Raw genomic sequence first — 26,515 nt, 5'->3', positions numbered from 1 at the left:
GACCATTCTGCAGCCACTCAGTGACCTTGGCTAGAAACCAATGGCTGTGCAGTGTGGGGTAAGAGGAAAGTAAATACCCTAGGGATCCAGGACTTGTGCATTTGGTGAAACGTCCGCTTCCACTACAAGGCTTTGGGATGTCTAGTCTGTAGACTGGAGGAACGTTAATACTGACTCACGCAGAAACGATATAGCTACACACTGAACTGGGGGAAGGGGTGGCTAAACCCTCTGCAAATAGGAAGTGCCGCAAGAGCACTAGGGTGAGGATGAGGCCCTGCGTGAGCGCAGCCTTCGGGTTTTCCTTCTCCCGATCAGCACCGACTCCCCCGCTCTCGGCGAGGCGCCTCCAGCCCCCGATAATGAGAAATGTGCCCGCCGCAGCAGGGGCCCACAGGAATGAAGGGCGCGGGCGCTGCGTAGGCCCAACAGTTCCCCGCGCCCTCGCCCCCGGCCCAGCCCGGCCCTTCTTCCCCCGTCCCGGCAGAGTGGACTCACCAGGGGGCGAAGAACTCCACGAGCATGAGGCCCGCAGAGCCCGTGTCGGAGACGCGACTCTCGAAGTTGTCGTCCGTGAGTTCTAGCACATCGGAGGCAGCGGCGAGGCGGGCCGCGGCGAGAAGCAGCGCCACGCCCGGGAATAGCGCAAGGCGGCTAAGGCGCATGGCGGCGAGGTGGGGTGGAGGCGGCCGGAAGGGTCGCGGCTCGACTAGGACTGCGGAGGTCGCGCGCGCGACCACACACCGGCTGCCTGCGCTCGCGCGTCTGGCCCAGGCGGACCTGCAGCCGGAGGTCCCAACCCCCAAGCCCGGCTCGGGCCGCTGTGTGGCAGCCGCCGATTGGCTGCGCGGCGCCTGCGTCGGGCGGGCGGGACCAGCTGGTAACCGCCGAGTGGCCGGAGTGCGGGGCGGGGCCGAGGCGGCGAGTGGCTGGGAGAGCGTGGCTGGGCCCGGTCCTAGGCAGGGGTCAGGGGCTAGGGCCGGGTCCCAGGGTGAGCCGAAACCTGGGGTTCGGGCGGGGCGGGGAATGGGGCGCAGTGAGGCTGGGAGCCGGTCCTGAGCTCGTCCTGCGCAGGGGTAGCCGGGCCCAGGGGGCGCCTGAGCTGGAGGCGGAAGCGTAAAGTCGGGACTGAGTGGGCGTAGAGAACCTGGGCTGAGGTGAGGGCCAGAAGCGATAATGGAGGAGAGAAGGAGCTAGCCCCCGAAGGAGTGTTGGGGTGGACACACCTGGGACGGGACCCATTTTCAAAATGTCAGGCTTTTGCATTTTGTCCAATTTATCTTCACCTAGTTTCTTTCGTGGGCAGGCCAAGCCCTCCCTGAACTCCACCTCGTTGCCCGATTCTCTCAGGCCCAGGTGGGGCCCAGATTCTTCTTTGTCCTGCCCCGGTCCCCTACCCTTGTGGCTGCTGCTTTTTTATTGAGGTGTTTTTGTTTGTTTTGTTTTGTTTTTAATTAGAAATGCCGTCGCAAAGTGAAGATGCCTGGCCACTTGGTCGACTGCACAATGTCTTTACCACTCTTAGCCCCTTTTGTTTCAACAGACCCCGAGTCTTAGTGCAATGTTTGTTCTTCCCAACTGCTCCTGGTTCCTAAATGTGGGTACATTAAGGAATCTTAAGAGCAAAGAGGGTGGGGTGGAGGGGACAGAAAACCTGTAATCTTTGGTGCAACTCCAAGAATGAAATGACACTTGATGCTTACATTTTCTTAGCAGACATGACCACTTACCACCAAGAAGGGCAGATGCAGCTGCCCCGAGCTGATGCCATTCGTTCACGTCTCATCGATACTTTCTCTCTCATCGAGCATTTGCAAGGCTTGAGCCAAGCTGTGCCGCGGCACACTATCAGGGAGTTACTTGGTCAGCAGCCTATTTCTTCACTAATTTAAATTTAAGACTCCTATGCACATCCTCTACATTTAAGAGTGGAAAATTCTAGGGAGGTCGGTTTAGTTGCTGGTTTACCAAACTTGATAAATCAAGGGCTTGTAAATAAAACTGAGGAGATAGAATCCATGTCTTTCACTTTTAGGCCTAGGATAGCCACTAGCCGTGGGTGATTCGGAAAAGTTTCTGTCAAAGACACTTAAGACTTTGTGAACCTGTTGCTTTCGTGGGCATGGACAGTGTTGATCATAAGCAGGACATTTTCTCTCACTCCAAACAGAATTCTTAGTTGCTGTGAGAAGAGAAGGACCAGCAGTAAGGCATTAGGGGGACCCGTTATCTGACCAATATCCCTGCCCCCAACCCTACCTGCTCTATTTTCTTTGTCTTTATCCACTATCCCTTTTTAATTTTTGTTGTAGATCCTTCCCGCCAGAAGAAACTTATGTTGGGAGATCAACATCAGCTAGTGCGCTTCTCTATAAAGCCTCAACGTGTAGGACAGATTTCACATGCCCAGAGGCTGTTGAGCAAGCTTCATGTGCGCTGCAGTCAGAGGCCACCTCTTTCTTTGTGGGCCGGATGGGTCCTTGAGTGTATCCTTTCACGTCACTCATTTTTGTCCAGGCTGTTGATGATCTGCTTAATGACTTATTTTTGCTCCCCAAACTCCATTTTCTCATTCTCACCGCTTATGTTATTACCCTTATTATTTCAGCTGCATAAATCAGAAAGAACTCCACTCTGTACATTTCCTTAAGAGACAACAGGTCCTCTCTTCAAAAACTTCATCATCTTCCTGATCTTTTTGAATACGATCGTATTGATGGTTGAAATAGGTGAGAACTGACATTGTATGAAAGAGGAAGTGAGGCTAGGCACGACAGCTCACACGTGTAATCCTAGCTAGCACTTTGGGAGGCGGAGGCGGGCAGATTGCTGGAGCTCAGGAGTTCAAGACCAGCCTGGGCAACATGGTGAAACCCTGTCTCTACTAAAAAATTACAAAAAATTAGCCGGGCGTGGTGGCATGGCCTGTAGTCCCACCTACTCAAGACTTGTCTGAGTCAGGAGAATCCCTTCACCCCAGGAGGCGGAGGTTTCAGTGAGCGGAGATAATGCCACTGCATTCCAGCCTGGGCGTCAGAGTACAACTCTGTCTCAAGAAAAAAAAAAAAAAGGAAAAGGAAGTGGGTAGGAATAATTTTTTTTTCTAAATTGATCATTTTACATTTTTGAATGTGATTTGAATTGTGACATTTATATTAAGGACAATTATATTAAAAGCCTCCTAGAGTAGGATTTATACAACTGCTAAAATGTAGAAATATTGGCTGGGCACAGTAGCCCACACCTGTAATCTCAGCACTTTGTGAGGACGAGGTGGTTGGGTAACTTGAGGTCAGGAGTTCAAGACCAGCCTGGTCAACATGGCGAAACCCCATCTCTACTAAAAATTCAAAAAATTAGCTGGGTGTGGTGGCGGGCAACTGTAATCCCAGCTACTCAGGAGGCTGAGGCAGGAGAACACTTGATCCTGGGAGGCGGAGGTTGCAGTGAGCTGAAATCACGCCACTGCACCCCATCTCAAAAAAAAAAAAAGAAATATTAATATTTGGAGAGCTTTCAAGAGTGTACTAGATACGGAGCATCTAGACACATAAAACTAGCTGTAATATGTAGCAATGTAACAAATCCACAAGGAATTGAACTTAGGAAGACCACTTTTATTTCTGCTGTGAGTTTAGCCTGACATTTGTTTGAATTAATGTTTTCTGTTAAAGATACTGGTGCCTATCGGTGAACGATCTAACATTTACATTTCTTTTTTTTTTTTTTGAGACGGAGTCTTGCTCTGTTGCCCAGGCTGGAGTGCAGTGGCGTGATCTCAGCTCACTGCAAGGTCCGCCTCCTGGGTTCATGCCATTCTTCTGCCTCAACCTCCCTAGTAGCTGGGACTACAGGCACCCGCCACCACACCCAGCTAATTTTTTGTATTTTTTAGTACAGACGGGGTTTCTTTTTTTTTTTTCTTTTTTTCTGAGACGGAGTCTGGCTCTGTCGCCCAGGCTGGGGTACAGTGGCCAGATCTCAACTCACTGCAAGCTCCGCCTCCCAGGTTTACGCCATTCTCCTGCCTCAGCCTCCCGAGTAGCTGGAACTACAGGGCCCCCCACCTCGCCCGGCTAGTTTTTTTTGTATTTTTTAGTAGAGATGGGGTTTCACCATGTTAGCCAGGATGGTCTCGATTTCCTGACCTCGTGATCCGCCGTCTCGGCCTCCCAAAGTGCTGGGATTACAGGCTTGAGCCACCGCGCCCGGCCAGAGACGGGGTTTCACTGTGTTAGTTAGGATGGTCTCAATCTTCTGACCTCGTGATCCGTCCGCCTCGGCCTCCCAGAGTGCTGGGATTACAGACGTGAGCCACCGCACCCGGCCTAACATTTACATTTTTACAAGTATATTTAGAAGATTATTTAAGTACAAATAAGAAAGCTCACAAAGTATGAAAAGATAGGTACTACTAAGATATTAGCTGAGCCAAAAAAAATTACTTAAAAGGAAATGATTCTTAAACCAATAATAAATTATATGAAAATTATTCAAAACATAAGGATGTCTGCAAAATCAGTGAGCTCATTTGTTGATAATCTCAAACTGCTCAGAAATGATGAAAGGACAGTAGAACTACTCATTTGTATCATTTTCACTCTTGTGGGGAAGTCTCCCACTTTATTTTTTAGAGGCAGAGTCTCATTTTGTTGCTTAGGTTGGAGTGCAGTGGTGTGATCATGGCTCCTTGCAGCCTCGCCCCTCAGGGCTCAATTGATCCTTCCACCTCAGCCTTCTGAGTAGCTTGGAGTACAGGTGTGTGCCACTACACCAGGCTAATTATGTTGAATTTTTTTTTTTTTTTTTTTTTTTTTTTTTGTAGAGACAGGATCTCACTATGTTGCATGGGCTGGTCATGATCTCCTGGGCTCAAAAGATCCTCATGCCTCAGCCTCCCAAAGTGCTGGGATTACAGGCATGAGTCACCACGTCCAGCCTAGGGGGAATATTTAAGAGAAGGGCATAGTTACGAAGCTCTTGGCTGTTTATGTCACATAGATATTTTCCTCAACAGAAATGTCCAGTGCCTGTAGCCAGTTCAGAACTCTGCCTCTAGGTCCAAGTCCCCTACAAGTTTATCTCTGGGGCCCAGGCATGGTGGTTCATGCCTGTAATCCCAGCACTTTGGGAGGCTGAGGCAGGAGGATCGCTTGAGCTCAGGAGTTTGAGACCAGCCTGGCTAATGTGGAGAAACCTCATCTCTACAAAAAATACAAAAATTAGCTAGGCATGGTGACACATGCCTATAGTCCCAGCTACTCAGCAGGCTGAGGTGGGAGGATCGCTTGAGCCTGGGAGGCGGAGGTTGCAGTGAGCCATCGTGCAACTGAACTCCAGCCTAGGTGACAAAGTGATACCCTGTCTCAAAAAAAATAAGATAGTCCTTTAGTGTAGTGAGGTCCAAGATATTTAAATATACAACAACAATTGATGTCACTGACCCAGTACAGTATACTATATACTTTGAGGTGTTTTATTTCTTCCTCATAATGTTGAAGATTCTGAACTAAGTCACTTATAATTGCCTTTTATTGTATGATTGCTGCCATGTATTTGCCTTGTATGGCTAGGATTATAGTCCTAAACCTTGGAATGAAGTAAATAATAGTAAATATACAGGATTCCCTAGATCAGTGGTCCCCAGCCTTTTTGGCATCAGGGACTGGTTTCTTGGAAGACAGTTTTTCCATGGATGGGGTAGGAGGGATGATTTCAGGATGAAGCTGTTCCCCCTCAGATCATCAGGCATTAGATTCTTCTAAGGGTCACGCACATGCAGTTCACAATAGGGCTCGCACTCCTATGAGAATCTAATGCCGCAACTGATCTGACAGGAGATGGAGCTCAGGCAGTAATGCTCACTCACCCACCACTCACTTCCTGCTACATGGCCGAGTTCCTAACAGACCATGGACTGGTACCAGTCAGTAGCCTGGGGCTTGGGACCCCTGCCCTAGATCTAATAGACAAATCAAAATAGAATAGCACTAACCATTCTATTTGGTAAAACTGTTAACTGAATATGCAACATGATCACAGTGCCAGAGGATAAGTAGATTGCCAGACTGGAAATTACCTGTCAAGCTCATGGAAATTTTATCTTATTAAGCTTATTCTTGTGGTAGAGAGGGAGGAGGGATTTTGCAAAGGGAAATGATTTGTGATTAACAGATTTCTTTGAACAGACTAATTCATTTGATAAACATTAAGACTTTTTTTAGGCTTAGAATTTTTTTTTCCAGATCTTAAAGTGATCTAAACTGTTAGGGCTTTAAAAAATCTGCTTCCACAGCTGGATATTGGTAATTCTGTTTTGTACTTTAAGCATCAATTGGCGTATTTTTAAAATCTCATATTTTGTTTCTAAATAATGAGAAAGAAAAAAAGATTTGACTCATTTGCAAGCCTTTGTCAGAAAATAACACATCGCAAGTGTAGACAATCCTTGCTTAAAATTAAAAACTGAGTGTATTGGGAGGCTGAGGTGGAAGGATCACTTGAGCCCAGGAGATTGAGGCTGCAGTGAGCTATGATCTCACCAGTGCACTACAGCCAGGTTGACAGAGCAAGACCCTGTCTCAAAAATAAAATAAAACCTAAGTATAATATCATTACAATTTTTTCCCAAAGGTGGGCATATTCCTGAAGGTGACCATTTTTTACATTGACTTTTAAAGTCCTAGAGATGGCTTGATGTGCTATCTAAAGTTTTTGGTCAAATGAATGGAATATATAGAATCTGATGAGGATCATCTTGAGATTAAACTTGCAGAATTATCATTCTTTTTTTGTATTTCTGTTTGTTTTTTTGAGACGGAGTCTTGCTCTCTCTCCCAGGCTGGAGTACGGTGGTGCAATCTCCGCTCACTGCAAGCTCCACCACCCCCGGGTTCACGCCATTCTCCTGCCACAGCCTCCCGAGTAGCTGGGACTACAGGCACCTGCCACCATGCCTTGCTAAGTTTTTATATTTTTAGTAGAGACTTCGTGATCTGCCTGTCTTGGCCTCCCAAAGTACTGGGATTATAGGCATGAGCCACCACGCTGGGCCAGAATTATCATTTTTAATGCTCTCCGTGAAATTGTATTTCTGGCTGGGCATGTGGCTCACGCCTGTAATCCCAACAATTTGGGAGGCCTAGTCCTGCGGATCACTTGAGGTCGGGAGTTCAAGACCAACCTGGCCAACATGGTGAAACCCCATCTCTACTAAAAATACAAGAATCAGTGGGTATCATGATGTGCACCTATGGTCCCAGTTTCTCAGGAGGCTGAGGCAGGAAAATCGCTTGAATCCAGGAGGCGGAGTCTGTAGTGAGCCGAGATAACAGCTGGGCAACAGAGTGAGTGAGAATCCATTTCAAAAGAAAAAAAGAAATTATGTTTCAACATCAGTGTTCCTTGCTTCATGATAGATATAACTGGCCAAAACATTACTAAAAATATTAAAACTGTGTAAATGTCAAAATCTACATATCAGTTTTTTGTTACAGTGTACAATTCTCACCTATAATATTGGACTCCTTGATACCACTGTGAATTTACCTGGTATTCTGTGAGGTGACCTACTGTTGTTTTTCTAGAGTAGGGAGTAGAAATAGATGACTGTTCATGGTGAACTCTACCCTGTAAAGCAAAATTATATATTTAGCTGACTTGCTTGATCCAATGGCTACTCTCTGTCACCCTGAGAAGAATATTCAAGCATAGATGTTCACTGCTGCTTCACTACACTGGCTAAGATTCCTGGGTAGACTTCACTGGGCTCCTGGTCTCTATTTCCATTAAGACTCCTTTGCCGTGCTATAGCAGCCTGAAAAATTCCAAGAATTTTAGAAAGTTGTTTTTCATCTTCAGAGAGGACACATTACTTGATGTAGAGTGGAGGCAGTCACTTTTGCATATTCTGTGCTGCTGAGGCAATTTCTGCTATTCGTTCCTCTGACCTTCCTTGGGTTCGTTTAGCTTCTAGGAAAGTATTCCTTTTTCCAGAGAGTAAAAGTGCTACTGCCTCTGTAATTTGGACTTTCCTACTTAAACTATTTTAAGGTACTTAAAACTATCTTCTGCTTCACAAGAGCCTTATTTTACTTCATTTCTTTCTTTGGGTTCCTGTTTTGCAAGGGCAAAAACTGAATAAAAATGATAGCATTGGCCGGGCGCGGTGGCTCAAGCCTGTAATCCCAGCACTTTGGGAGGCCGAGACGGGTGGATCACGAGGTAAGGAGATCGAGACCATCCTGGCTAACACGGTGAAACCCCGTCTCTACTAAGAAATACAAAAAAAAAAAAAAAAAACTAGCCGGGTGAGGTGGCGGGCGCCTGTAGTCCCAGCTACTCAGGAGGCTGAGACCAGAGAATGGCGTGAACCCGGAAGGCGGAGCTTGCAGTGAGCTGAGATCCGGCCACTGCACTCTAGCCTGGGCTACAGAGTGAGACTCCGTCTCAAAAAAAAAAAAAAAAAAAGATAGCATTCTATTTTCCAGCCACAAATGTGGTTCTCAGCTCTTTCTAATTATATAATCCCATGTTCCTGAGAGCTAGAATTTATTAAGTGAAAAAATTTTGTATATTATTGAATCTAAGCTGTCATCAATGGTGAAATTCACTATTTACCACTAAGAAATAAAAATCATGCCCAATTAAACTGGGACACATCGCTGGTTGTAAAATGCATCCTTACTTTGGGAGGCCCAGGCGGGCAGATCACGAAGTGCAGAGATGGAGACCATCCTGGCCAACGTGGTGAAACCCCGTCTCTACCAAAAATACAAAAATTAGCTGCGCATGGTGGCGCATGCCTGTAGTCCCAGCTACTCGGGAGGCTGAGGCAGGAGAATCGCTTGAACTGGGAGGTGGAGGTTGCAGTGAGCTGAGATTGCGCCACTGCACTCCAGCCTGGCAACAGAGTGAGACTCCATCTCAAAAAAAAAAAAAAAAAAAAAAGCATTCTAATTTCATATATGTTAAAATGTGAAAAATTGTCCATCTTAGAGAAACGTGGGAGAAAGGAAAATTTATGGAAGAATCACAGAGCCTAAATAAGCATAGGTGCTGGGTGCAGTGGTTCATGCCTATAACTCCAGCACTTTGAGAGACCAAGGTGGGAGGATCGCTGGAGCCCAGGAGTTTGAGGCCAACCTGGGCAGCATAGGGAGACCCCATCTCTACAAGTAATGTAAAGAAAAAATTAGCTAGGCATGGTGACATGTGTCTGTGGTTCCAGTTACCCAGAGGCCTTTGAGCCCGGAAGATCGAGGCTTCAATGAACCGTAATTATGCCACTGCACTCCTCCAGCCTGGGTGACAGAGTGAGACTCTGTCTCAAAACAAGCATAGGAATAAGTATAACATAACTCCATTGGTTTTTAGAAGGGGCCAACCTCTGTAAAATTCTAGGGATGATTGAAGTATGACTCTGTTCTTTTTGTCTGGGTCCAGTTCAGCATCAGGATGACTTTAAAGCCAGAGCACCACAATGTTGATTTCTATTTAGCTCTTAAGCCTATTTTAATATCAGTGTTTTTTTTTTCCTAGAACATGGCATACATCCATTAATTATATAAAAGAGATGAAGGAGGTTGAAAGACAAAGGCAATGAATTAAGGAATAGCAATTAGTAAATAATAGGGTTCTAGAGAGGAAGTATGCATTCAATTTGCTTTGCAGAACAAACCAATTTTAGACAGGGAAGAAAGGAAAAGTTTTCAAAGGAAGCTAACAGAACCAGGTGATTTATTGTTATAATTCGATATTCCCCAATGATTCTGGCTTGTTTCTACATTCGTTATAAAGTACTTCAGATCTCATGGCCCTGTATTTTCATTCTGTTCTCAAGACCCATTGTTTTCTTGTGAACTTTGGAACTGAGATAACAGTGCAGTAGATGGGGGTGGGGGGTTGGAGGTAGGGGTAATTAAAGAGAGTATTCTCTTAGTGGCTGTGTGACCCCCACAGTGGATAGGAAGTGACTTGTAGCTGGGGAGACATAATTATATCAACAGATTAGTTGTGGCTATATTTTATGGTCAATTCTGTCCTTCCCTGTATTTCACAGGTTGAAGCAACAATGTTAAGAAGAGAAACTCAAAGAAAAATGGAACAGTAGTGGGCAAAACTGTGGTTTATTAAGTGTGATCATTCTCCATCATTCGGTTTCCAGCTTCCTTAACTTTTATTCCTCCTTTGCTCTATCCTCACAGAATTGCTGGAATCCACAAATACCAAACTATGGCCATTGAAGCTGACCTTGGAGGTGGCAACTTTGTTTATCTTGTTTATTTTCTTCCTGGAGATCCTTCGTAAGTGGCTATCCAACTTTTCCCTTTTCTGGAAGAGTGGCTGGAATGTCTTTGACTTTGTTGTTACCATGTTGGTAAGGATAGAGATCCTGAGGGTTCCTTTAGTGGGATGAAGAATGTGCCTAGGTGAATCAAAAGGACAAGAAAAGTTAACATAATAATAGGAAGAAACAAAAATTTACTTCCTTCTTTTGATTTTTTTTACCTAAAACTAAACATCAGTCATTGCAGGAGTTGTTGGTATTGGGAGCAAGGTAGATCACAACGTCAACGCCAACAAGAACATCTGCCTGTTACTGAGCACTTATTAAGTGCCAGGCACTATATTAAGTGTTTTCCTTACATTACCTCATTTATGCTCCATGACAACCCAATTAAATAACCATGAATTTATCCCCCTTTTTATATCTGAACAAGTTGAAGTACAGTGTTTAAGCAACTTAGTATAAAAAGGCTGAATAGGAGACAATTCTCAGAGAATGCTGTTCAAGGGATAATGCCCAGGGAACAATGAAGAGGATGAGATGAAGAAGGTGCAACTGTGCCAGTGTGCCTTGGGGTGTATTTTACTCATAATCTGTGTGTTTTCCACAGTCCCTGCTTCCCGAGGTTGTGGTATTGGTAGGGGTAACAGGCCAATCGGTGTGGCTTCAGCTTCTGAGGATCTGCCGGGTGCTGAGGTCTCTCAAACTCCTTGCACAATTCCGTCAAATTCGAGTTATTATTTTGGTTCTGGTCAGGGCCCTCAAGGTGATTTGACTGTTGCAAGCTAAAGCAGGGGGCAAGGTAGATAAATATGAGGACTTAACACAGAATATGAAACAAATCGGCCAGGCACGGTGGCTCACGCCTGTAATCCCAGCATTTTGGGAGGCCGAGGGGGACAGATCATGAGGTCAGGAGTTCAAGACCAGCCTGACCAAAGTGGTGAAACCTGGTCTCTACTAAAAATAAAAAAAAAAAAAAAAAAAAAATTAGCCAGGTGTGGTGCTGTGTGCCTGTAATCCCAGCTACTCAGGAGGCTGAGGCAGGAGAATTGCTTGACCCTGGGAGGCAGAGGTTGCAGTGAGTGGAGACTGCACCACTGCACTCTAGCCTAGGCGACAGAGTGAGACTCCGTCTAAAAAAAAAAAAGAATATGAAACAAATCTTGGTGGGTCAAAGAAGGCAATGAAACATCCTGTGATATGTTACTGGATGAGAAGGGGCTGGGGACAGGTGCCATGGTTCAGAGATGACTGGGTTCAGGAGTGCAAGGGAGGGTTTGGTGGGGGATTGCCAGGTGGCCTTGACTGGGCTGTTGGTGATTAGCCTAGTTTGGCCCACGTCTGACTTGAGGTTATGGCCTCTAGAGCATGACCTTCCTCTTGATGTTGCTGCTTATCTTCGTCTACATTTTTGTTGTGACTGGTGTCTACCTCTTCCCAGAGTATACCCCTTCACCTCGTCAGGACCTGGAGTACCATGTGTTCTTCTTGTAAGCAGAGCTGGCGAACAGCTGGGTGAGGGGAAAAAATTTGGCTAAGAGACCAGTAAGCTTGTCCAAAGTATAGTAATATAAAAAGTACAGTCTATTCCAAGAAACTGAAATAGAACACAATAGGGAGAGGGAAAGAGAAAGCAAAAGAATAGTGAGTGGTTTTAGCTCTGATCTTGAGAGTAGGGCAGCTAGTTCCATGTTTATTCTGGGTTTTGCAAATTCAAACCACACTGTCATCAGGCATCTTTTTTGTTTTTGTTTTGTTTTGTTTTGTTTTTGAGACGGAGTCTCGCTCTGTTGCCCCAGGCTGGAGTGCAGTGGCCGGATCCTGGCTCACTGCAAGCTCTGCCTCCCGGGTTCATGCTATTCTCCTGCCTCAGCCTCCTGAGTAGCTGGGACTACAGGCGCCCACCACCTTGCCCGGCTAGTTTTTTTTTTGTATTTTTTAGTAGAGACGGGGTTTCACCGTGTTAGCCAGGATGGTCTTGATCTCCTGACCTCGTGATCCGCCCGTCTCGGCCTCCCAAAGTGCTGGGATTACAGGCTTGAGCCACTGCGCCTGGCCAGGCATCTTTAAATAGCAGTACACTCCAGTGGTTAAGCTTGGTTTCTGTGACTCAGTTACCTCTTTTGAAAAATGGGGGCCAGGCATGGTGTCTCACGCCTGTAATCCCAGCACTTTGAGAAGCCAAGGCGGGTGGATCACCTGAGGTCAGGAGCTCAAGATCAGCCTGACCAACATGGTGAAACCCTGTCTCTACTAAAAATACAAAAATTAGCCAGGCGTGGTGGTGGGCACCTGTAATCTCAGCTATTCGGGAGGCTGAGACAGGAGAATTGCTTGAATATGGGAGGCGGAGGTTGCATTGAGCCGAGATTGAGCCAATGCACTCCATCCTGGGCTACAAGGAGTGAAATTCTGTTTGAAAAAAAAAAGAGCCGGGCGCGGTGGCTCAAGCCTGTAATCCCAGCACTTTGGGAGGCCGAGACGGGCGGATCACGAGGTCAGGAGATCGAGACCATCCTGGCTAACACAGTGAAACCCCGTCTCTACTAAAAATACAAAAAACTAGCCGGGCGAGGTGGCGGGCGCCTGTAGTCCGAGCTACTCCGGAGGCTGAGGCAGGGGAATGGCGCAAACCCGGGAGGCGGAGCTTGCGGTGAGCTGAGATCCGGCCACTGCACTCCAGCCCGGGCTACAGAGCAAGACTCCGTCTCAAAAAAAAAAAAAAAAAAGAAAAGGCGGTGGGGGAGAATAATAGCAGTGCTATTTCATAAGAGTGTGGGGATAAATGTGGTAATGCATTTAAGCCCTTAGCACAGTATGTAACACATTATAAGTGATCAATGAATGTTACTGTGATTCCCAAATATGATCGCTGGTTTTATCCCAATCTCTACATATTACACGTGCACGTGCCTATTGCTGGTCTCTGTCTAGAAAACACTAATCAATGCTCACCTTGGCAGCGCATGTACTAAAATTGGAACGATATAGAGAATATTAGCATGGCCCTTGTGCAAGGATGACACACAAATTTATGAAATGTTACATATTTTTTAAATATTAGCAAAGCCCGACTAATCTGTTTTCTAGAAGAGAATCAACTTGAATTTAGAGTAGATAATCCTGTTTATGAATTAGAATTCAATCTTGTCAACTCTCAGGACTCTGTTAGACTCTAACAGATAGTTTTGTAAGAGTATTGAGTTAGGAAAATCCTAGAATTTATCCTATACAAGCTCTGATGTTTTCAATAAATTGTGTATGGGGGACTAGAAGGAAAGGAAGTAAAATTTAGGTACCTTCCCGGAAACGTTTTACTTTTTTAGCAATTTTTAACTTATTAATTTTATAATCTGTATATTTCGTTATTTAGGATCACATATATTTATGTAACATGCCCATTTACCTGCATATCATTTCATACCAGCAAACTAATAGGAATAATTTTGTGAATTATCTTCTATTTTGCTAAATTTGCTAATTTTGCTAAATTTTGCTAAATTTGCGAGTGATCTTCTATTAAGTGGAGTCCATAGAGCAGTGGAGAATAAAATTAGAAAAAACGGCCAGGCATGGTGGCTCACACCTGTAATCCCAGCACTTTGGGAGGCCGAGGCAGGCAGACAGATCACTTGAGGTCAGGAGTTCAAGACCAGCCTGGCCAACGTGGTGAAACCCTGTCTCTGCTAAAAATACGAAAATTAGCTGGGCATGGTGGCGCATGCCTGTAATCCTGACTACTTGGGAGGCTGAGGCGAGAGAATCACTTGAGCCTGGGGGTCAGAGGTTGAAGTGAGCTGAGATTACGCCACTCTAGCCTGGATGATAAAGTAAGACTCTGTCTAAAAAAAAAAAAAAAAAATAGGAAAAACTATCTAGTTGGTGATTCATTCATCTTTGAAAATTCAGTCAATACCTATTTATTGAGTATTTGTTATACCCCAGGACTAATGGAATAGTGAGAGGTAGTCATAGCTTATTCATGATAAAGGAGAATTTAGGCTGGGTGTGGTGGCTCACGCCTATAATCCTAGCATTTTGGGAGGCTGAGACTGGCAGATCACCTTAGGTCAGGAGTTCAAGACCAGCCTGGCCAACATAACAAAACTCCATCTCTACTAAAACTACACAAATTAGCTGGGCATGGTGGTGCTTGCCTGTAATTCCAGCTACTTGGGGGACTGAGACAGGAGAATTTCTTGAACCCAGCAAGTAGAGGTTGCAGTGAGCTGAGATCACGCCACTGCACTCCAGCCTGGACAACAGAGCGAGACTCCGTCTCAAAATAAATAAATAGGCTGGGCGCAGTGGCTCATGCCTGTAATACCAGCATTTTGGAAAACTGAGGTGGGTAGATCACTTGAGCTCAGGAGTTCAAGACTAACCTAGGCAATGTGGCAAAATTCTGCCTCTGCAAACAAAAATCAGCTGGATGTGGTGGTGTGCTCTTGTGGTCCCAGCTACTTAGGAGGCTGAGGTGGGAGGATTGCTTGAGCCTGGGAGGCTGAGGCTGTGATGAGCCGTGATTGTGCCACTGCTCTGCAGCCTGGGTGACAGAGCAAGACCCTGTCTCAAAAAAACAAACAAAAAACAATAAAGAACAAATAATTATTGAATACTTAGTAGGTGCTTGGGATGTATCAATGAACAAAATAGACAATAATGCCTGTTTCATGGAACTTACATATTAGTAGTGGCAAAGAGATAATAAGCAGTGAACATATTAAATAGATTAATATGTTAAAATATGATAAGCATTAAGGGAAAATTAAAAGTAGAATAGGTTAAGGGAGATTGGGAGTAGAAAGTGGGATTGCAGATGTGTTGTAGTGTTTTTGTTTGTTTTGTTTTGAGACAGAGTCTTGCTCTGTCGCTAGGCTGGAGTGCAGTGGCACGATCTTGGCTCAGTGCAACCTTCACTTCTGAGGTGCAAGCGATTCTTCTGCCTCAGCCTCCCAAATAGCTGGGACTACAGGTGCATGCCACCATGCCAGGCTAAATTTTCTTTTTTTTTTTTTTTTTTTGTATTTTAATAGAGATGAGGTTTCACCATGTTGCTCAGGCTGGTCTTAAACTCCTGAGCTCAGGCACTCCATCCGCCTCGGCCTCCCAAAGTGTTAGGATTACAGGCGTGAGCCCCCGTGCCCAGCCACAGATGGGTTATAGTTTTAAACAGGGTAGTCAGGGTGACCTCAGTGAAAAGGTAATATGAGCAAAGACTTGAAGGAGGTAAGGGGATCACCATGTGGGTATCTATAAGAAGAGTGTTAATAGGCAGATGAAACAGCTAGTGCAAAGGTCCTAAGCTGGAAGCATGCTTGGTGTGTTTGAGAAACAGCAAGGAGGCCATTGTGAATGGAGTAGAGTGAGCAGGGGGAAGAGTGCTGGGAAATGAAGTCAGAGAGATAATGGTGACATGATCCTGTAGGGTTAGGGGTGCCATTGTAGGGACTTTGAAATGGAAAGCAGAACAGAGGAGTGACATGAGGTGACTTACATTTAAGAAGGATTACTCTGGTTACTGTGTTGGTAGAAGAACAAGGGAAGGAGCAGAGAGATCAGTTGGGAGGCTATGCTGCTGCCTAGGCAAGAAATGATGACAGCTTAGGCCAGAGTGGTAGCAGTGAGTTAGTAAGAAAAGATTTTTTTCGAAGGTAGAGTCAGCAGGATTTCTTGATGGACTGGATATGGTAGGGAAGAGAAGAGTTAAGGATGATACATGAATGATTGAGTTTGGAAGTGCCTGAGTTTAGAGTTTGGGAGTAGTTTGGCCCTCATTGTCTTATGCCCCAGCTTTAGGGGGTGGCCAGGGCCAGAACCAGAATAATGAGTGGACTAGTCATGTCTTGTAAATGTTTGTGAAGCCATAAATTTCTCCTTTCAGTTCAAGAGGAGCTGGTCAACAAAGGGAAAGTTTGGACTTACCAGAAGTGTCTGAAGTAGAGTCTAATTATGGTGCCACTGAAGAGGATTTAAAAACATCTGCATCAAAAACAGAAGAGACCTTGTCAAAAAAGAGAGTACCAGTCTTCCTCCTCTGTCTCTTCCACATCCTCTTCCTATTCTTCCTCTTCCGAATCCAGATTTTCTGAATCTATTGGTGAGCCAAAGAACTATAATAATGAGTTTTTTCCATTTGAATTCAGACTCCTTTATAAGACATCTAAGTCTTAACAGGAGCTCTCCTACTGTATCTCCTTTCCAATTTTCTGGTCTTAATTTCTTTTTGCTTCTTAATTTCCCCTGTCCTCCTTCTTCACTTTGGGTAAGTGTGGCTATGGCCCTCTTTGCTCACTGTAAAAAGTGATTTCTTGCTGATGCACCCTTTCCCTCCTTGCTTCCTGTTACCTCTTCCCACCCCACCTTTCCACCCACACCATAGGATTTACCAGCTCTTACCCAACTTTTACAAACCTAGCATGCTTTTCTGAAGCATTCCTCCCGACAGGTCATTTGGACTGGGAGACTCTTGTGCATGAAAATCTGCCTGGGCTAATGCAAATGGATCAGGATGACCATGTTTGGCCCAGAGACTCACTCTTCTGACATTTTAAGTTGCTAGAAAATCTTCAGTATAACCTAGAGGAGCGTAAGAAGTTACAAAAGTTTGCAGGTATGGAGTTAAGGTAGTCATGGGGACCATGGGAATATATATATAGCGTTTATAACTGTGGAGGAGGAGGAGGGTGTCCGCTATTCTGGCATCTCAGCTTCTAAATTTCTGCCTATACCTAAAATAGGCAAATTCTTGGTTTGGTATGTCACATTCTGGGCATGTGTCCCACTTTTCCCTAACTGAGCGAGAACCTAGAAACTCTGCTTCTGTAGCACGGGACGCCCAAATCCTATGAGGTATGAGAGCTTATTTCCCAAGAAGAGAAAGTCTAATCCCAGTTGTTGGGAATTAGGACAAGGTAGGCTCTTGCTTGATTTGGGCAGCCCACCGGTTTCTGCACGTTTGTTCTCTCTGAAGATTGCATTTCAGACTTGAGCAGCAGGGCCTAAGGCTCAATCTGGAGAGCTATGGGGGATCAGACAATGAGCAGGAGGCCCACAAGTGCTCACTGTCCTAACTCCCTAAAGAATTTTATGAATTCTAAACTTCTGTTTGTATCTGCCCCTTCTAGTGTCAGCCTCTATAAAGATAAATATGTGATTTAAATAGTAGAGTTTGATGTAAACTGAGCACTATCTTTTCAAAGTTATTTTTCCTAAATTTCATTACTTCATGACTAATTTTGATTAATACAGTTTCCCTCTAAAAGCAAAAAAAAAAAAAAAAAAGGCCGGGCATGGTGGCTCACACCTGTAATCCTAGCACTTTGGGAGGTTGAGGTGGGCAGATCACGAGTTCAGGAGATCAGGATCATCCTGGCCAACATGGTGAGACCCTGTCTCTACTAAAATACAATAAAGCAGCTGGGCATGGTGGCACATGCCTGTAGTCCCAGCCACTCTGGAGGCTGAGGCAGGAGAATTGCTTGAACCTGGGAGGCAGAGGTTGCAGTGAGCGGAGATCACACCACTGAACTCCAGCCTGGCAACAGAACGACACTCCATCTCAAAACAAAGCTAAAACAGAAGAGTTAGGGGCAGATTTTTATAATTTAATGTGTGTTATATGGGTTTTTCCCCTCATACCTAGTTGAAATCAACTCAGTGTGAAAATAAGAAATTAGAGAGGAGGACTGTGTGTTTGTGTGTGGTGGGCACAGGTGGGCAATGAGGAATTTATAACATTGGAACACGGAATTTAGGGCAAGATGTGAAAGACAGGCTTTGCTTACTTCAAAATGTTGCCTAAATTTAATCCTGTTCCTGCTAGTCATTCTTAGCCCTGCCTTCCCACTTATTCTCTAGGGAGGACAGGGTGAAAAGGAGGAAAATGCAGCAAGGTGGTTTCTTTAATCCTGATAAACTTGTCTATGGCAAACAGTACACAGAATCATAAGGGTTAATTTAAAAATTAGTAAAAGACTTTTGTGGGAACCTAGAACCCAGAAAAGCAATGTCTTCACCAAACATTTATATATGTAGAATATTCTTAGTTCTCCAGCCTGACAATCTGTTTCCTTTGCAGTGCAGGCACTGATGAACTTGGAAGACAAGTAAACCAATGGATGGCTTCAATATCCTTGAGCCCAGCAAAAGATAATAAAGGGAACTGTTGGAAATAGAGAATTGAAAATATAAACATTCAGATAGAACAATGTCTGTTCATTAAAATTAAAAAGTATAAGTTTCTAGGCCGAGTGGTGGCTCACGCCTGTGATCCCAGCACTTTGGGATGCTGAGGTGGATGGATCACCTGAGGTCAGGAGTTCAAGACCAGCCTGGCCAAAATGGTGAAACACTGTCCCTACTAAAAAATAAAGTTAAAAAAAATTTTTAGCTGGATGTGGTGGCAGATGCTTGTAATCTCAGCTACTCGGGAGCCTGAGGCAGGAGAATTACTTGAAGCTGGGAGGCAGAGGTTGCAGTGAGCCAAAATCGCGCCACTGCGCTCCACCCTGGGCAACAGAGTGAGACTCCGTCTCAAAAAAAAAGTGTGTAGGTGTCTAATAGATATTCCTAGTAGCTGCTCAGTAGTCTATCTGTGAAATAACGGATATTGAAAGGCATAAGGTCGAGAAAAAGAGTTAGTTCAAGCTAAGTGTGGTGATGTGTGCCTCTAGTCCCAGCTATGAACTGAGGCAGGATTGTTTGAGTCTGGGAGTTCGAGGCTGCAGCAAGTTAGGATCATACCACTGCATTCCAGCCTGGGCAACATAGCAAGACCCTGTCTCTAAAAAAGAACAAAACAAGTTAGCTCAGATGCCAGTGGAGACTGTGCTCCTTAGCTTTCTACCCTTTCCACGGCTCCTGAATCCGATTGATTTCTTGACTTTATCATTATAGCTTCCACCCTTCCTGCAACCTCTACTGCCTGATTATGGTCCTAATTTTACCTTCTCCCTCTCTGATGCATAGGTAAAGGCCTCTCTGTGGAGTAAGGAGATCTTCAGAGCTGTTAGTTTAACTAATTGAGAAGTGTTGTTTCCATTGCCTGTTTTACTCATGTTGCTTCTCTTGTGAACCATTAACTTTAATTGGATATTATTTTTACCTGTTACTGGACCAAAAGTCTCTATTTCATTTTGCCATTGCTCAGGGCAGTGTTCAAATCAGTAAGTGTTGTACAGGTTTTTAGTGTTAGAAGGGATTTCAGAGTTAATCTGTCTCCCATCAAAGCAGGAACACCTTTTAGAACATCACTGAAAGGAGGATTATCCAGGTAATGCTTAATGTTTCTAGTTATTTGGTATTCATTATGTAGAAGGGATCCCATTCCATTGTTAGAAGACTTAAGTCTTTAGACATGTTTATGATTAAAAATTATATCACTTATTGAGTGTTTAACATGTATGAGGATATTTATATATTTAGTATATATATACTGTATATAGAGTATGCATATTTCATAAAATAATCTTATATGGAAGATAGCCTCCTATTTTTAGAGATCAGAAAACTAAGGCCTAAAGAAATTAAGTAAGTTAAGTAACTTGCCCAAGAGCATATACCAAGTAAGAGGTAGAGCTAAGGTTCTAACTCAGGTTAAAAATTCTGAGTTGAGAAAAAAATCAGTTGAAGCCATTTAAACAACAAAATAGCTTACTGGAGACTGGGAAGTTCATAGGTAGTATAGCTTCAGGATTGATTTAATGTAAAAATTCACTGTTGTTAGATCTGTGGTTTTGTTTCTCTGGAATTTTGCTATCTGCGCTCTCCTCCACGTGTTCTTGTTATTCTCAGACTGGCTTCACTTGGGTAGCCAGATAATTTTCTGAAGCGCCTAGGCTTGCATACCTATTTACCCATATCCAGGGGAAGAGAGCCAGTGACTCCTTTCTCAGTCAATGAACAAAATGTTTGAGCTTTGGGTCACAATCATGGTTATTCTTGGAGTGAAGATACTGATGGGGAGGAAGCATGAAGCCTCTGGAGTGCTGTAGATATGTTCCATATCTTGATCTGCATGGTGGTTACACAGGTATATATAGATGTAAAAATTCAACAATTTTTTTTTTTTTTTTTTTTTGAGACAGAGTCTCGCTCTCTCGCCCAGGCTGGAGTACAGTGGCCGGATCTCAGCTCACTGCAAGCTCCGCCTCCCGGGTTCCTGCCATTCTCCTGCCTCAGCCTCCCGAGTAGCTGGGAGTACAGGCGCCCGCCACCTCGCCTGGCTAGTTTTTTGTATTTTTTAGTAGAGACGGGGTTTCACCATGTTAGCCAGGATGGTCTCGATCTCCTGACCTTGTGATCCGCCCGTCTTGGCCTCCCAAAGTGCTGGGATTACAGGCTTGAGCCACCGCGCCCAGCAAAATTCAACAATTTTTGAAAAAAGTCAACAATTGACTTCAACCTCCACTCCTCTACAGACACATCCTGACCACCACTCTGATTGGACCAAGAAGTTAGGTCATATACTTACATCTGAATGAATTGTTGAGGTAAGGTGAATGTGATGGAATCACTAATTAAGGCTTTCTCCTGAACTGGAGGTAAGGTCAGTAACACCCAACCTAAAGTAAGGGCTGCTACCCAAATGGGGAAGAAATAAAAGGGGGCAATAAGGAGGTAATTATAAAGTCCTCACCTAAGAGTGTGTCTGGCAAAAAGGCCAAGATGGGGAGAAGGCAAATGAATTGAATGTCCAGAATAAACAAATCTATGAAGACAGAAAGTAGATTAGTGGTTTCTTGGGGGTTGGGGAGGGAGGAATTGACAGATGATAGGTATACAGTTTCTTTGGCAGGTGATGGAAATGTTCTGGAATTAGATAGCCTTGAATAGTTCAACAATATAATATGTTTTAAAAAACACTGAATTGGGCCAGGTGCAGTCGCTCACGCTTGTAATCCCAGCAGTTTGGGAGGCCAAGGAAGGCAGATCACCTTAAGTCAGGAGTTCGAGATCAGACTGGCCAACATAGTGAAACCCTGTCTCTACTAAAAATACAAAATTAGCCAGGCATGGTGGCAGGTGCCTGAAATCCCAGCTACTTGGGAGGCTGAGGCAGGAGAATTGCTTGAACCCGAGAGGTGCAGTTTGTGGTGAGCCAAGAGCGCACCATTGCACTCCATCCTGGGCAACAAGAGTGAAACTCCATCTCAATAAAATAAAAAATAAAAAATAAAAAAGAGCTAGACTGGAGCATCATCCATTGAACTTGGCAATCAGAATACAATAAACATCATAAAACATAATAAGGAAGCATTATTTCATAAATCTTACATATGTTATCCACAAAGGAGATGCTCTTGAGTAGCTTTGCTCAAAGTGTGATCTGAAGACGAGCAGAATTGGCTTCATCTGGTCATTTGTTAGAAGCATAGAATCTCTTTCACTATCACAACACTAAAAAATAAATAATTTAAAAAATAAGTGTAGAGGCTGGGCACGGTGGCTTATACCTGTAAACCCAGCACTTTGGGAGGCAGAGGTGGGCGGATCACGAGGTCAGGAGTTCGAGACCAGCCTGACCAACACGGTGAAACCCCGTCTCTACTAAGAATACAAAAATTAGCAAGGTGTGGTGGCACACACCTGTAATCCCAGCTACTCAGGAGGCTGAGGCAATAGCATCACTTGAACCTGGGAGGCGGAGGTTGCAGTGAGCCGAGATCACGCCACTGCTCTTCAACCTAGGCAACAGAGTGAAACTGTGTCTCAAAAAAAAAAAAAAAAGGATCTGAGGTCCCATCCCCCTGGCCTATTAAATCAGGTAACGTAGCTGCACATAAAAGATTCAGAATGGTTAGGCGTGGTGACTCATGCCTGTAATCCTAGCACTTTGGGAGGCCAAGGCAGGTGAATCATGAGGTCAGGAGTTCAAGACCAGCCTGGCCAATGTGGCGAAACCCTGTCTCTACTAAAACTACAAAAATTAGCCAGGTGCGGTGGCAAGTGCCTGTAATCCCAGCTACTCAGGAGGTTGAGGCAGGAAAATCGCTTGAACCTGGCTGGCAGAGGTTGCAAAAAAAAAAAAAAGATTCAAAGGCATTGCTTTATAGGTATTTGATGAATATTCTCTCCTTCCCTTTTTCCCCCAACACTACACAGATGTACCCTCCTGACTTTTTTTTTCTTTTCTTCACTTTTCCTTCTTTTTTTCTTTTCTTCCTTGTTACTTTCCCTCCTTTCCTTCCTGCCTCTGCCTCTGCCTCTCTCCCCTGCCCCTTCTGTCTTTCTTTCTTTTTCCCACACAGAGCTGGCTGTGCAGGAGACTGGAGTTTTATTATTATTACTCAAATTAGTCTTGTCTCGTGACGTTTCGAGATGGAGTATCACTCTGTCGCCCAAGCCGTAGTGCAGTGGCACAGTCTCTGCTCATTACAACCTCCGCCTCCTGGGTTTAAGCGATTCTCGTGCCTCAAGTAACCGCGACTACAGTTACAACCCACCACGCCTGGCTAATTTCTGTATTTTTAGTAGAGATGGGTTTTTTGCCATGTTGGCCAGGCTGGTCTTGAACTCCTGGCCTCAAGTAATCCGCCCCCTTGGCCTCCCAAAGTGCTATGATTACAGGCGTAAGCCACCGTGCCCGACCTGAAAGAAGCTTTTCTAGCATACATTTTCTCTATAAGGCACATTACAGCCTTCTTGTTCTAAAACCACCACACAACACTTTGGCATTAAGCTTAAGAGCCGTTTTAAACATTGAAATCACCAACAAATAGCCCCACAACACAAAAGGTGCATCACTAGATAGACCTTAAAAAAGACACTGGCCGGGCACGGTGGCTAACCCCTGTAATCCCAGCACTTTGGGAGGCTGAGGCGGGCGGATCACAAGGTCAGGAGATTGAGACCATCCTGGCCAACATGGTGAAACCCCGACTCTACTAAAAATACAAAAAATAGCTGGGGTGGTGGCACGTGTCTGTAATCCCAGCTACTCGGGAGGCTGAGGGAGGAGAATCACTTAAACAAGGGGGTCAGAGGTTGCAGTTAGCTGAGATCGCCACTGCACTCCCGCCTGGTGACACAGCAAGACTACGTCTCAAAAAAAAAAGACACTTACTAATATTTACACCAGGAGAGCTGCAACAAGAAGGCAGAGCACTGCCTTGTTCCACCTCAGCTGGGAACATGTGTATCAGGTGACTCAAACTTGTCACCTCTCAATACAAGTCTGTGAATGACCTCAGTAGCACTGTAGGTATTGATTTTGGGTTACAAACACATTTAGTGACTAGGCAAATCCACTAATACAGAACTCACAGGTGTCGAAGACTGACTGTAAATGCTGTGGTAGTTTGGAGCCTCGGGCTATTTTGACCTTGTGACACTGCCATCTCAACATGTAGTTTCTAGGTTGCCTCAACAGCGAAGAGATTGTTGGAGGCTCATTTGCTAGCTCTTAAATTCTTTGGTCAACCACAGTCCATTGAACAGAACTAATCACCTGAGCCCACCTAACTGCAAGAGATCTGGGAAATGTGAGGAACACCTAGATATCTAGTAAGCAATTAATATTTCAGTTACAAAAGCCAAAACAAAAAAAGAGAAAAATAATTGTACTTTACAAAGGGAGGCATCTGGCTGAGTGCGGTGGCTCATGCCTGTAATCCTAGCACTTGGGAGGCCGAGGCAGGCAAATTGCCTGAGCCCAGGAGTTTGAGACCAGCCTGGGCAATGTGGCGAAACCCTGTCTCTACTAAAAATACAAAAAAAGCAGCTGGGCTTGGTGGCGCGCACCTATAATCCCAGCTACTCAGGAGGCTGAAGCATGAGAATTGTTTGAACCCTGGAGGTGGAGGTTGCAGTGAGCTGAGATCACACCACTGCACTGCACCCTGGGTGACAGAGTGAGACTCAGTTTCTTTTTCTTTTTCTTTTTTTTAAAAAAGGAGGCATTTGTTCTTGTCAGGCAGAGAGTGCCCTGTGGGAGTTTTGGGGAGTGAGGATGTTTCAGAGTTCTCAACTCCTGTGGCTCTTCCCAGGTATATCCATTCTAACTGGCAGATCACAGAGTGTTCTAGTTATCACCAGTCTTATCCATTTCATTTTAGCAGGACATATGATTAATTTCTTGTTCTGGACCCTTGTAATTTAAATTTGCTGGTTGTTCTCTGTTTCCATTTGGTCATCTGTAGGTTGGAACTTGTCTCACTCTTGTTGAACTTTATCAAATTATAAGCAATAACCAATACACTCAAATAGCCTGGTATATTTGCCATAAACCCTAAGCACTTCGCCCTCAGTTTGCACATAGTCTGAATCCTTAGCAGCAAGAGATTTGCTTAATCAATGGCTTACAACAGCAGAACATGGACTGCCAGGAAATTTTCCATGCTGAGTTGAGGGAATCGTCATTGTTTCTCTCTCTGGTTGACTCAACTAGTTCCATATTTGTTCTGAAGGTCTTTCACTCAAGATACAACTTCCAGATAATCATTTATGTCTTCATTAGAACTCCTTTAGTTTCAAGTAGAAAAAATCATCTTGAGCTATTCTAATATAGTAATAGTAACATTGAGTGAATGTTTATTCTGTACCAGTGTCTGGCACGTAATAAGTGCTTAATCTTTGTTGAATGAATGCTAGACATTGCACTAAGCACTTTAAATGCATTATCTAATTTAATCCTCACAAAAACTCTACACTAGGATTTTTTCCTTTTTACAGTAAAAACAACAACAGCAACAACAACCACAACAACAACAAAACAAAAACAGAGATTTAGAAACTGCCCCAGGACACACAGCTAGTAAATGCTGGAACCAGGGTTTGAACCTAGACCATCTCATTTTTTGCTACCCTATGAGGAAAAAAGAGAATTTATTATAAGAGGGTTGTTACAGAATGAAGGGCAGAAATTCAGAAGGATTACAGGATGTGCTGGAACCGGAAAGCTGTTGGGAACTCGGGTCATATTCTCCCTCAGATTCATCTGTCTGCTTTTTCGACTAGATGTGGTATCCTTGATGGGCAAAGGGAATGTTGGTAAAATTACACAACAGATCATTTCACGCATCTCAACTTTTGATTTGCCTTGGAAAATCCCATCATTGCTCCCAGCTGTCTTTGTGACCCAGGTTAAGTCATTCCATTTCTTTAGGCTTCAATTCCCCTGTCTATAAAATGAGAAGTTCTTACCAGAGGATTCCTCAGGTCTCTTCTGTGATCCTGGGAGGCCGAGGCAGGAGGACTGCTTGAGTCCAGAAGTTCGAGGGTGCAGTGAGCTAGAATCATACAGAGTATTCCAGCCTGGACCACAGACCAACACCCTGTCTCTAAATAAATACATAAAAGTAAAACTCCGTGATCCTAAGTGAATCTTCTAGGTCAGAAACACATTAATAATGAAGTTCCATGTGTGGATTTGAGGGAGAGAATGGGGAAGGGTTCTAGGGAAAGAAAGACAGAATAAAAGTTTGGGTATAGCTTCAGTGTTGAATTGCTATTTAGAGTTGGTGTAAAGTGAAGGCTTTTGGGAAAATATAAATGGAGAATGGAAAAGACTTCTAACCCTGGCCTGTGGCAGTGGCTTAAGCCTGTAATCTCAGCACTTTGGGAGGCTGAGGTGGACGAATCACTTGAGGTCAGGAGTTCAAGACCTGCCTGGCCAACATGGTGAAACCCCATCTCTACTAAAATACGGAAATTAGCTGGGTGTGGTGGCGCATGCCTGTAATTCCAGCTACTCAGGAGGCTGAGGCAGCAAAATCGCTTGAACTTGGAAGGCAGAGGTTGCAGTGGTGAGATAGCCCTACTGTACTCCAGCCTGGGCAACAGAGAGAGATTCCATCTCAAAAAAAACAAAATCAAACCCCCCCCCCAAAAAAAACATGAAAACAACAAAAAAGACTTCTAACCCTGACCAGTCCAGATTATTTTGAATGACATCTCTTTCTCTCTCTGTTCCATGAGCAGTTCTGTGTGTAGGGAGATCAGTCCCTGTGCGTAGTGATTGAATCTGGTTTCTCTCTTGGCTCAGAGTTTTTGAGAGGGCTTTCACCTAGACCACAGAGAAAGAACCAAATAATAGGGGATCCCAGAGGGGAAGGGAAGACCCAAACATTTGAATGGCCTAATAAATAAATCACATTTCTCTGGGTCTGCTTCCTTATCCATAAGTTGAAAAGTTTGGTCTATGTGATCTCTGGGGTGCTGCTCAGCTCTTGACACTCTGTGGTTCTGGGTAGTGAGTCAAAAGCAGCTTTCCTCTTCCTGAAT

The 26,515-nt window shown here is 44.4% G+C and overlaps 1 protein-coding gene, 1 long non-coding RNA gene and 1 other non-coding gene across 4 annotated transcripts; all 3 read left to right on the top strand.

The window, feature by feature from the left end:
* The first annotated feature begins 906 nt into the window (after positions 1 to 906).
* Positions 907 to 11,785, top strand: CATSPER2 (cation channel sperm associated 2). Its single transcript, XM_025389530.1, has 7 exons — positions 907 to 1,157; positions 1,714 to 1,863; positions 2,313 to 2,486; positions 2,661 to 2,729; positions 10,206 to 10,378; positions 10,899 to 11,054; positions 11,657 to 11,785. Exons 2-7 carry the CDS (start codon positions 1,719 to 1,721, stop codon positions 11,783 to 11,785), a joined length of 846 nt encoding a protein of 281 aa, XP_025245315.1. The 5' UTR covers positions 907 to 1,157; positions 1,714 to 1,718.
* Positions 11,786 to 13,240: 1,455 nt separating this feature from the next.
* Positions 13,241 to 13,345, top strand: LOC112628227. Its single transcript, XR_003120388.1, has one exon. It is a non-coding gene; the product is annotated as a U6 spliceosomal RNA (small nuclear RNA).
* Positions 13,346 to 15,609: 2,264 nt separating this feature from the next.
* LOC112627373 lies at positions 15,610 to 18,541 on the top strand. 2 transcript variants are annotated; one of them, XR_003120168.1, is made up of 3 exons: positions 15,610 to 16,391; positions 16,740 to 16,904; positions 18,372 to 18,530. It is a non-coding gene; the product is annotated as an uncharacterized LOC112627373 (long non-coding RNA). The 2 variants fall into 2 exon arrangements; XR_003120167.1 differs by having other exon boundaries at positions 15,610 to 16,904; positions 18,372 to 18,541.
* Positions 18,542 to 26,515: the final 7,974 nt, after the last annotated feature.

The sequence above is a fragment of the Theropithecus gelada genome, chromosome 7a, assembly GCF_003255815.1.
Source record: "Theropithecus gelada isolate Dixy chromosome 7a, Tgel_1.0, whole genome shotgun sequence".
Classification (NCBI taxonomy): Eukaryota; Metazoa; Chordata; class Mammalia; order Primates; family Cercopithecidae; genus Theropithecus; species Theropithecus gelada.
The sequence above is the reverse complement of the archived record's forward strand: the minus strand, read 5'-3'. Positions and strand labels throughout refer to the sequence as shown.